The sequence below is a fragment of the Engystomops pustulosus genome, chromosome 2 (assembly GCF_040894005.1).
Source record: "Engystomops pustulosus chromosome 2, aEngPut4.maternal, whole genome shotgun sequence".
Classification (NCBI taxonomy): Eukaryota; Metazoa; Chordata; class Amphibia; order Anura; family Leptodactylidae; genus Engystomops; species Engystomops pustulosus.
In genome coordinates this window covers 172,965,622-172,977,985 of record NC_092412.1, presented here as the reverse complement: position 1 = coordinate 172,977,985, position 12,364 = coordinate 172,965,622, and the positions used below count along the sequence as shown (strand labels likewise).

At 41.3% G+C, this 12,364-nt stretch overlaps 1 protein-coding gene across 3 annotated transcripts in view; it reads right to left on the bottom strand.

Annotated features, from left to right (window-relative positions):
* The window catches only part of CEPT1 (choline/ethanolamine phosphotransferase 1), a 269,974-nt gene that overhangs the window by 13,285 nt on the left and 244,325 nt on the right, over nt 1-12,364 (bottom strand). For 2 of the 3 annotated variants that reach the window (XM_072137305.1, XM_072137304.1), the window contains exon 8: nt 11,401-11,526. The exons of the other annotated variant lie outside the window; for it this stretch is intronic. In XM_072137305.1, coding sequence (XP_071993406.1) covers nt 11,401-11,526 — 126 coding nt within the window. The remainder of the gene's footprint in view (nt 1-11,400; nt 11,527-12,364) is intronic. 3 annotated transcript variants of the gene reach the window in all.

Below are 12,364 nucleotides of genomic sequence, written 5' to 3'. Positions count from 1 at the left end.
GCCCGGCCATAAAAATTTTAAACCCGGATAACCCCTTTAAGAACAAACCTACAGACCCTATCTTGTATGTAACCCGGGGACTGCCTGTATTTTCATGTTAAATTTGATGTTTATATTTGACGGAACACTAGGAGATCTTTATTAATTTTTTAATTTCACTTTTTTTTTTCATTTTATCACTTGTTCAATGTTATACACTGAAATACTAAAGTATTGCAGTTTATTACCTTAGTCAGCCTGTGTACCCTGCATAGGCTGACAGGCACCATGTTAAATATTTCTGAAATTACAATATAACAGGAACTTACTGCATAGTACCCACAACTGCCCCATATATAGGCTTAAACAGCTGGAAATGCAAGTATAAAGATAGCAGCTGTTACTGCGGGAGCCCGGACAGGTGTCTTTTATACAGGAAACCAGTTCAAACAGCCACAATTAATACAGGTAATATTTAATATTCTGACTCGCAAAGTACCTACAACTAAAAAATAAAGGCCTCCTACATTCTATGTAGGTGGACCCCCCAACCTAGAGTTTTTAACTGCAAAGGCACATACTATTATTTGAGTGCTGCTAGCAGTTGGCAGGTCCTTGGTTGAAGCCGAAGAACATTGTGTGTGCTGTGAACTCTCCCCTTTTCACAGAGTCATTGGGGCAGTTTTATCAAGCTGTCTGAAATTAAGATTTAGAAACCTACCGGTAAATCAGTTTCCACTAGTCCACCATGACGGCCACCTGGAGGATGCCCTTTGACCTCTGTGGGAACAGGAAGGAGAGAGGTTAAAAGTCCCCTCCCAGCATCCTCCCACCAGTGTCTACCAAATAACCACACCTGGAATGGATGCAACTGTATTTATTAGTATGTTAAGTCACACACCTGAATACAACAAAAAACTATTAATATTAGGGAGGGAATAAATAGGCCGTCATGGTGGACTAGTGGAAACTGATTTACCGGTAGGTTTCTAAATCTTAATTTCCACCACGTCCCCCATGACGGCCACCTGGAGACTTATCAAATGAGATGATAAGCTAGGGTGGGATGACTGATTGAAGCACCTTCCTTCCGAAGGCCAAATCTTTATTTTTAGGAATGTCCAATCTGTAATGTTTAATGAATGTATTTTGGGAAGCCCAAGTCACAGCCCTGCAGATTTGGTCTAGCGTAGCTCCCCTTCTTTCTGCCCACGAAGTAGACATGGCCCTTGTGGAGTGGGCCTTTATGTTCAATGGGACCGGCTTGTTCTGTAGGTTATAGCACTTTGAGATTGCCATCTTGAGCCATCTAGCGATTGTGACCTTAGATGCCTTTTTTCCCTTGTTGGGTCCCTGGAATTGAATGAAGAGGTTATTATCTACTCGCCATTCCTCGGTGGATTGAAGATATTTTAATACCATGCGCCTTACATCAAGAGTATGCCATTCCGCCTCCCTGGAGGATGTCGGATTACTGCAAAAGGATGGTAGGATAATTTCCTGGTTTCTGTGGAAATCCGAGACCACCTTTGGAAGAAAAGCAGAGTCAAGAGTTATTATAATTCTGTCATCTAGAATCTTTAAGTAAGGCTCTTGAATAGAAATGGCTTGGAGTTCTCCTAGTCTTCGGGCTGAGGTTATAGCTATCAAAAAAACTGTTTTTAAAGTCAGGTTTCTGATATCAATGTTTTCTATTGGTTCGAATGGACCTTTAGTTAAGGTATTGAGAACCAAAGTAAGGTCCCAGGTAGGGATTTTAGTAAGGACCTGAGGACGGATCCTAGAAGAGGCGGTTATAAATCTTTTTACCCACCTATTGTCCATTAGGCAGCAGTCATGAAAGGCACCAAGGGCAGACACCTGCACTTTTAAAGTGCTTGTGGATAAACCCTTTTCTAATCCAGCCTGCAGGAACTCCAACACCTGAAAGATATTAGGGTTATCTTGTGATGGAGGTCTATCCCCACAAAAAGATACAAATTTTTTCCATATTTTATGATATATGGCAAATGTCACTGGTTTTCTACTTGCCTGTAGAGTGTTCACCACCTTTGATGAAAGACCCTTCCTTAACAGGAGTTCCCTTTCAGGATCCAAGCCGATAGGTCGAAGTAGCTCGGTCTTGGATGAAGAACTGGGCCTTGAAATAGGAGATCGTTCTCTGGAGGAAGTATGATGGGTTCCTGAAGAGCCATGGATCTCAGAAGAGGGTACCAACTCTTCTTCTTCCAGTTTGGGCAGATTAGTATTACCCTGGCCTTGTCCAGGTAAACCTTGCGTAGCACTCTTGAAATCAGGGGAATTGGGGGAAAGGCATATGCTAGTGGCTGGTCCCAAGTATGGCTGAATGCGTCCAGAGTCGAGAATGGTTCTCTTGTGTCTAGAGAATAAAAAAAGGTTGCACTTTGTATTTTCTCTTGAGGCAAAAAGATCTATGAGAGGTTGCCCCCATAAGGTGATCAGATGGTCGTAAATCTCCTGCTTTAGACACCATTCGTTCGGTAATAGTGTTTTTCTGCTCAGGAAGTCGGCTGTTAGGTTCTCTCTTCCACGAAGATGGGTCGCAGAGAGAGATTGGCAATTGTTCTCTGCCCATTTGAAGATTTTCTGTGATAGGGCCAGTAACTCCGGAGACCTGGTTCCCCCTTGTCTCCTCAGATATGATACAGTGGTGGTGTTGTCGGATAATATCAGGAGGTGTGAACTCCTTAGGTGAGACCTGTTGGATCTCAGAGTTTCCCAAACTGCACGTAATTCTCTGAAGTTGGAGGACTTGGCACTGATTTCTTGAGTCCATTGACCCTGTACCAGTTGATCTTGAAAGCAGGCGCCCCAACCTGACTTGCTTGCATCCGTCTGGATGGTAACCAAGGGCTGTTGGATCCATGGGACGCCCCTTCCTAAGTTCCTTGTATCCAGCCACCACATAAGATCTCATCTGACGCTCAGCGGGATCTGGACCCTTTTCTCTAAGCCTCTTGGTGATTTGTCCCAGGATGAGAGGATCCAGCTTTGGAGGGATCTGGAATGGTTTTGGCACCAAGATACTGCTGGGATACTGGCTGTCATCTGTCCTAAAAGCTTCATCGCTGTCCGGATTGAAACGTATGGTTTTTTCCTGAATGATAATACGAAGTGTCTGATGTTGTCCTTCTTGTCCTGCGGAAGAGAAGAGATTTGACGACATGAGTCTAAGATTACTCCCAAGAATTTTATCTGGGTAAGGGGAGAAAGACTTGACTTCTGAAAGTTGATGATCCACCCCAGACTTGTGAGTGTAGAAATCGTTAAATCCCGAACCCTGATTAGGTCTAAGCTGGTATTGGCTATAATGAGGAAGTCGTCTAGGTAGGGAACGACAGACACATCCTGATTTCTTAAGAAAGCCACCACCTCTATCATCAGTTTGGAAAATACCCTGGGAGCGGAAGATATTCCGAAGGGTAGTGCACAAAACTGAAAGTGGTGAGTTACCCCTTCCAAGGAAAGAACAGAGAATCTTAAATATTTCTGAGAGGAAGGGTGGATGGGAACGTGATAATAGGCGTCCTTGAAGTCTATGGTGCACATAAAGGAGTTTTGGTGGATGAGGGGTATAGCAGATCTTACCGACTCCATCTTGAAGCGTCTGTAAATTATGAAGCAATTTAGTCCTCTCAAGTTTATTATAAGACGATTCGATCCGTTGGGCTTTTTCACTGTGAACAGAGGGGAGTAGAAACCTTGTTCCTCTTGATTGGGCGGAACTCTCAGGATGGCCCCCAGATGTAGCAGATTCTGGACCTCCTGCCAGATGGTGACCTGTATAGAAGGAGATGATGAAGATGGGCGAAAGTATCTTTGTGGGGGAAGACGGGAGAATTCTATTCTGTAACCATTTTTTACAATATCTCTTGCCCAGATATTTGATGTTATCCTCTCCCATTGAGAAGTATAAAACATGAGTCTTCCCCCAACCTTGGCGTCACTGCTTCTTACTTTTTGATGGGTCACTATTTGAGGAGAACAAGAAGCCACGACCTCTGCCTCCCTTGGGATAGCTCCAACGGCCTTGTTTGCCCTTCCCTCTGTAGCTCTCCCTCTGGTCCTTGGGGCCACGAAAAAATTTTCTTTTGGTGTCGGGACGATTTTCCGGAAACCCCATCTTCTTGTCGGCAGCTTTCTCGAGAATGGCATCGAGGTCCGGGCCAAAGACGAACTCGCCTGAAAAGGGGATTCCACACAATTTTGTTTTGGAACGTATGTCTCCTCCCCATTGCTTCAGCCAAAGCACTCTCCTTGATGCGTTGGATAGGGCCCCTTCTTTAGCTGAAAATCGGATGGACTCCGCTGAGGCATCAGCTAGGAAAGCTGTTGCTAACTTAAGGAGAGGAATATTCTCTAAGATAACTTCTCTAGGAGTATGGTCTTTAACGTGGTTTTCCAGCTCCTTCAGCCAGAAGAGTAGTGTTCTGGCTACCGAGGTGGCCGCTAGGTTAGTCTTCAGATTTAGCATAGATGTATCCCATGCTTTCCTGAGTAGTGCCTCAGATTTACGGTCCATAGGGTCCCGTAGTTGCCCCGCATCTTCAAAAGGTAAATCCATCTTCTTGGATACCTTGGAGACTTGTACATCCACTTTAGGACATGCGTCCCAGGTCTTCGAATCTTCAGGTTCGAACAGAAGTCGTTTCTTAAAATTTTTGGAGACCGCTATTTTCTTTTCAGGTTCTTGCCATTCTGCCGTGATCAGATCTTTCAAGGTATTATTAACAGGAAAGACCCTTCGCTTTTTGGTCCTCAGTCCTCCGAAGAGATTCTCCTCGACCGATCTAGGAGGGATTATATCTTCAATATTTAGAGTATCCCTTACTGCTTTGAGTAATCTTTCCATTTCTTCAATAGGAAACAGATACCTGGCTTCAGATTCTTGTAAATCATAATGTGTTACTTCTGAATCTCCATAAGAACATGACGGAGATTCGGAAACATCTGAATCCGATACCGGAGTAGCTAAATCTGGATCCATACGGGCTCTCTTAGGGGAGGGGCCCTGAGGAGTCTGAGAGGTTGAGGCGAGGGATACAAATTTTTCTTCGATAAACTCCTTAATCTCATCCATAAAGGAGGTTTTTTCGTCCCTCAATAATTTATCTATGCAAGATTTACATATCGGTTTCTTATGCGTATCGGGTAACTTGCTAAAGCACATATTACATCTTCTGCTCTGAACATCAGATGATTTTGATTTGGATCTCGCCACTTTGCCCCCTTTCTCCTGCTTCTCCTCCTTGCCTTTCCCCTTTCCACCAGATTCCTCCTGGAAGGGAAGGAGGAGAATTTGTTGCAGGAGACCGTACAAACACAAATATATACACATGTAACATGTGGAGGACACCTCCAGCGCACTTACAAGTACCAGCGGGTGGAGAGAGCCTGCATCTGCCTCTTCGGACATGGCTGTGACGGCAGGGAGCAAAACACACGGCTGCACGAGAGTCCAGAACCAAACTTGATCTTAGACCTCAGATCAACGCCTACCCGCAAAAACCTGACTTAAATACCTTCTAGGGGAGCCCATCCCCCTGTTGAAGGCTGCAGCCGGCGTTAATGCCCCGGGACCCGGCATCGGAGCGTCACTTCCGGTCGCGCCGGAAGTCGTCATCTGCCTCCGCGCGACACACCGGGATTTCAGATTTAAGGCGCACGGAGCGCCACCGCTCTCCCTTAGGCGCCGCTGCCAGCGGGACGAGCGGTGTTTTATCAGGCCGGACGGGGATGACCAGGGAGGGCCGAAGCCGCCCGTGGACCCGACCTGCGTGGCTTGGTCGAGGACCGCGCGACGGTTAGTGTTTGCGTCCCCCCTTACACCTGGATGATGCAAGGAGAGATCTTCTCTCCATCCTGACCCTGTGGGAACAGGAAGAACACTGGTGGGAGGATGCTGGGAGGGGACTTTTAACCTCTCTCCTTCCTGTTCCCACAGAGGTCAAAGGGCATCCTCCAGGTGGCCGTCATGGGGGACGCGGTGGAAAGTCAGAATATTCTTAGTTGCCCATGGCACCCAATCACAGCTCCCCTTTAACATATTCATGAGCACTGATAAAATAAAAGCTGAGCTGTAATTGGTTGCCATGGACAACTAGGAATATTCTGACTTTCAGACAGCTTGATAAATCTGCCCCATTGTGTCACGCCCATAATCTGTGTCTCCTGACGCTGTGCTTTAGCCCAGGACCTGCCACCTGCTTGCAGCATTCAGAATGTCTGAATCGCATGTCTTAGAATGCTTTTACATAAAGGTCAATAGTGTTACTTAGTGGGCCCCATCATGGCCGGGTCGAGGCATTTTGGTGCCAAGCAAAATAGCACTGAAACACGCATATACTCCCTTTGTAAAATTGCAGAAAAAACATGGCAGAATCAGGACTAAGCCTTAAAGGGAAAAATGGTATGCCCTAATTCCCAATCAAAAAAAAATCATAAGAACGAAATCCAAAATGGCTTCTGCTTTGGGATCATCTACAATGAGGCCTTTCAGTAGTAAATATATTGTGCTGATAGAAAAAAATGTCCCTCCAGCAATAATTCTACACATGTAGATATAAACCTGAAATCTATATACTACAAATATTAATTTACAGGCGGTCCCCTACTTAAGAACAACAGACTTACAGATGACCCTTAGTTACAAAATGGACCTCTGGCTGTTGGTAATTTACTGTACTTTAACCTCATACTACAAAAAACAGCTGTAAGAGTTATGCAAAGGTGTCTGCAATTAAGCTTTATAGTTAATCCTGGTTCTTATGAGAATCCAATATTATTAAAATCAAATTGTCGCAGAGACAAAAAAAAATTTGGGTGGGGTTACAATTACAAACTATATAGTTACAACTTACCGTATATACTCGAGTATAAGCAGAGTTTTTCAGCAAAAAAATTTGCCGAATAACCTCACCTCGGCTTATACACGTGGCTCCCTTTCTTTTTTTTCCGCAATGCTCTGATCTCCGCGGGTCCTCTTGTGTCTTCTGTAACAGCTGGCAGAGACGCCACCCAAAAAAAACCAAAAAAACACTCACCTGTCTGCGCTTCCTGCAGCCACCTCCACCACGCTCCAAGATCTTCTACACTGATGTCATTGCTTAGGTATCTAAAAAAAAAACAAAAAACACTCACCTGTCTGCGCTTCCTGCAGCCACCTCCACCACGCTCCAAGATCTTCTACACTGATGTCATTGCTTAGGTATCTGGGTCATAGAGATGAGTCCTCTCTATGACCAAGGCCGGTAACGTGGCCAGACAATGGGTGCAGGTAGCGGTAGTATTGCTGCCTGCGTCCAGTGATCAGTTATGTGTGTGTCTAAAGATGTACACTGCTGATCACTATTAAGGAATGGCGCACACAGCGTGGGAGGCAAGAGTAGCACTATAGGTGATCGCCAACCCTTGCCTACCTGTATAGGCTCGTATAGGCTCTTCTCTCCTCAGAGCTGCCTGCCAGATGCTTGTCCAGCAGCAGTGTAAATTATAGGGAGAGAAAGACACTAGCTCCCAATGTGGAGCCGAGCTAAGCAGTATGCTTAGTCTCGTGCACCTCTGCAAAATGCTGCCGAAGATACTACACAGTAAGTAGATGCTAACTTAGATATCAACTGTCTGTCCCTAAAACACTATATCCCTAACTAAGTGTGGTCTAAAGCTTGCCCCAACGTGTATTTCGACAAGTAACTCTTCTTTATCTAGGGGCAGGGATGGCCAGGCATGACCATGTTTTATTTGATTAGTTTAGTGACCCGATTACAAGCTCTAACATAGTGGGAAGGGTTGATCCCATTTAGAATACAATTGCAACTTCAGTAATAAATAGAAGATGGCTAGACGTGTGTATTATTTTATGCCCATGTATTGTGGCTGATTTGATATGGAATTTTTGCTCAGCTGACTTAAGCATACACACTCTACAATAATATATTGTGTCAAATAATCAGAGAGATTCAATCTCAGTGTAAACAATGACAAGTAGAGGTAATGGAAGGAAGCTGCAAGATTACAATTATATTAAGAAGTTAAGTATGAATCAATTATTAAAATGTTTCGTCAGAATCTTTAGAGAAATTATAACAACCAGGGGAGTTAAAGTTTTGCAAAACTAAACTCACTAACTGGAACTATTGAGGAAACACTACATTAAAACACCTGCAGAAAGTGCTAAAAGAAAAATCATTTCAGATTTCAACAATAGGTTGTCTAGATCGCTCCCTAATGTCCATTTTCAGTTGGTTAATACCCTTTCAGATCTCTAACATCTTTGATGTATTTTCTGACATGACAAAATACATTGTGTAGAGAAATTAGAACAAGGGATCGATTTGATCTCTTAAGATCTGGAAAAATTTAAGGAGGTGGACAATTTTGAGACCTGGTTTCAGAATTCACTGGCTCAGCTGGATAAAAAAGAAAACAAAATCAAAGACAAGAAATGTAAAAAAATTGTTATGGATCAAAGGGACTACAAGCAAGGTAGTATCTATAATTGGGATAAAAAGCTATCCAGAACACAAAAAAGAAGGAAAGCTTAATATTCTGATGAAGTTACACATCCATTTGAAAACAGAAGAAAGTAACATTTCAGGTACTGAAATAAACTCTGTTCTAGAATCTAAACAGTCAGGACAGAGGGACAGTTTGCTTACTGCCAGTCAAAACAAAAATCAGGCTGGTCTACAGGCTTCTTATTTACAAGATCACAAAAAAAAAAATACAGCTACATGCACAACCAACTTCAAGTGAAGAGCAAAGTCAAGAACTATGCCATCTTGGGATATTTCCCTTCCCGTGAAGGTTTTTATACTTAGTTATACTAGAAGAACAAACAACTATGGAAAACTTATCTTTTGAAGAAAAACTTGCTCTCAAAGAACTATAGAAATGGGAGGATGTGTTATTTAAACAGTTCGATAAGGGCAGAAACTCTGTAATCCGGCCCAAACAGATGTATATTAAAGAGGTCAAGAGACTCCTCCTAGATAAAAATAAAATGTTATATAACTATGAGGACAGAGATTCCTAACTGACATAAATAAGGAAAGGACCATAAGTAAAGAAGAAAAAGAATATCTCTCTGTCAGACACCATAGGGTAGATACTTTGGGTAGCATATAAAAAGTACATAAAAACCTTCGTGAGCCCCCTGGTAGACAAATTGTGTTGGGGTTAGGGTGTCTGACAGAAAAGTGCACCCAATGGCTGGATATTGAGCTTCACCAATACATCTGGAAGAAGATAAATGGTTAGTGACTATAGATGTTGCAAGTATTGAGCATGGAGATGGCTACAAAGCAGTCATATTTCTTCTGTAGATAACCTCCAAATGAGACAAGACTTTATTCTAGAGACACTCTTGTTTGTTCTACTGTGTTTGATGCCCACTTCCTCCAGACCCAAGGAACTGCGATGAGTGTGGGGTGCGCGCCCACCTTCTCAAACTTGTTCCTTGGGTGGTAGGAAGAAGAGCACATATTTAGCGAAGAATTGCAGGAGTATACAGATTCCATCATCACCTGGAAGTGCTATATTGATGATGATGCATTAATTTGGAAGGGGACCAAGGAAAGATTAGATGATTTCTTGCTGCGACTCAATCATAATAATTTATACATCAAATTGACAATGTTTTGTAGCAAGACATCAGATTTCTTCCTCAACATCAAAATAGAAAAGCATCCAAGTGGGCGGTAACAGACTTATACCATAAAGAAACGGTTACTAATATTATGTTTCATGTGAACAGTTCCCACCTGTCTAGAACCATCAATGCTAAACCTGAGGAGAATTCCTCAGATTGAGGAGAAATTGCTCTACATTGAAAAAAAATATTCAAATGTGGAGCTCAAGAATTAAAGGCATTTTTGCTTGCCCATTATTACATGAGAATGCTGGCATATCCAGGTTTTTACCCTTGTGGCCTATGTACAGCATATAAGGTCTTCTAGATCTTTGAAGACTCGACAGACAATAGATACCCCATCTATGTCTTACAGTGTACGTGCAATCTCTTATATGTCAGCAAGAAAATCAGGGATTTGATGGCACGAAACATAGTACAGCATTAAATATGATGATGAAATGCAAGTTACAGCACTCAAAGAGAATAAGCCCTTTACACCTACACCATAGCTAAACATTTTAAGAAAATGCCCAGCCTGAATATTAAATAGCAAAAAGATTGGGGGATAAACCAACTGAAAATAGACATAGAGGAGGGGGGGTGATCTAGACACCCATTGTTGAAATCTGAAAGAATGGATTTATAGGCATAAAATGCTTAAACCATCAGGACTAAATGATACCTTAAATTGTGGGTGTTTTTTTTTTTTTTTTTTAATTAAAAGAACATGAGAATTTTTATTTGATGATGAGGCAAAGAGAGAGAGGAAAATGTGGAACTCACTGGGGAGTGCCGCATTTTCCTCTCTCTTTTTGCCTCATTTGTCTGCATATATTGGACATGCACCCTGGACTGCTTTGATTTCCCTAATGCCCAGTCTCATGCCTTTGGTCTGCATAAGGTGTTTGTTATTTTTGGTGTGAGCAATGCCGCTATTGGACTTTATTTCTCCTCTCCCTCTTGTATACCTATACACATACATACTACATATATACCTAGAACTAGAAACTTTGCCTAGAACTATATAGCTCTGAATTATTATTTTTCTTTAGAACCCCCTATGGCAAAATATTAAAAAAAAAATATATATAAGATATATATATATATATATATATATATATATATATATATATATATATATATATATATATATATATATATATATGTTTTTTTAGATTCCTTGACAGGAGCAATTAAGGTATTACTGAACGCTGTTCACTGGCAGGAGCAATCACTGTATTACTGGATGCTGTTCACTGACAGGAACAATCAGGGTATTAATGGACAATATTCACTGACATAAGGAATTATTGGAAGTTATTCAATGACAGGAGTAATCATGACTGGACAAGGGAGAAGTGGTGTAGGTGAAGGGACACTCTGTTGAACAAAAGGGGTTAAGTAAGAAACTGGGGTCAGTCTGACACTGGGAATCACCTTGACCTCAGGATCATGCGACACAGCTCTGACCTTCTCAAAATCTGACTAAAATCACAGTTTTGTCATAGAAAATTTACACACAGTGACTGTTTAAGTGTAGGTCAAAAATGCACGTCCTGGGCATAAGACATGCATGAAACACATAACTGGTAGGATGCAGTGAAAATCTAAAATATTTTACTTAAATTATATTAATTGAAATGCTTTGCATTTCTCATCATTTTTTCTTTATAAATGAGCTTTTGCTAATCATTTAAGGGTATTAGAGTATGATTTCACTTTTTGGCAAAATAAACTTAAAATTCCCAGAAGCAATATCATATACTTACCAGTGAAATCCACAGCACAATATATTCATCAAAGAAACTGTTAAAATACTGATTGAAAAATAACAGGGCAGGTCCAATAAATGCTGTATCTTGCAAATGCATTTCACTTTTGGTCATATGAGCAACCTATCAATAAAAAAAAAAACAAAAAACACAAACTTAATTCTGTTCAGATGAATATATAAAAAATATTAAAGGGAAACATTGTTGAATGGATAGATAAAAATATAGTGAATGCAGTGCAAAATGGTGAAAAAACGCATTTGTGTCGTTTTCTTGTGGGCTTGGATTTTACGGCTTTGACTATGTGCCCCAAATGACACGTCTATTATGTTCTTTGGGTCATTACAATCACGGGAATACCAAATTACAGGCTTATAGGTTTAATAATGCTTTCATACATTTACAAAAATTAAAACCTTTTGTACAAAATTTTTTTTTTGATTTTGCCATATTCTGGCACTAATTACGTTTTCATACCGTATTTTTCGGACTATGAGGCGCACCATCAATAAATGCCTTCTAAAAGATCTAGGTTCCTCTATAAGGCGCACTGGATTATAAGGATGAATGACCAGCAGGTGGCAGATCTGTGCACAGTTCAAGGCAGCTGTTGATGACGTTTTCAATGCCTCCATTTTTAGGACTTTACGACCTTTTGATCACTATTTATTACATTTTTAATATTTTTCAAGAAGGCAAAAAAGTGCCGTTTTCGACTTTGGGCGCTATTTTCCGTTATGGGTTAAGCGCAGTGAAAGTCCGTTATTATATTTTGATAGATTGGACATTTTCGAAAACGACGATAGCCAATGTGTTTATGATTTTTACTGTTTATTAATATTTATATCAGTTCTACAGAAAGGGGGTGATTTGATTGTTTAGGTTTTTTTTATTATAATTTATTTTTAAACTTTTTTTTTATTTTTACTTTTACTATTTTTCAGACTCCCTAGGGTACTTT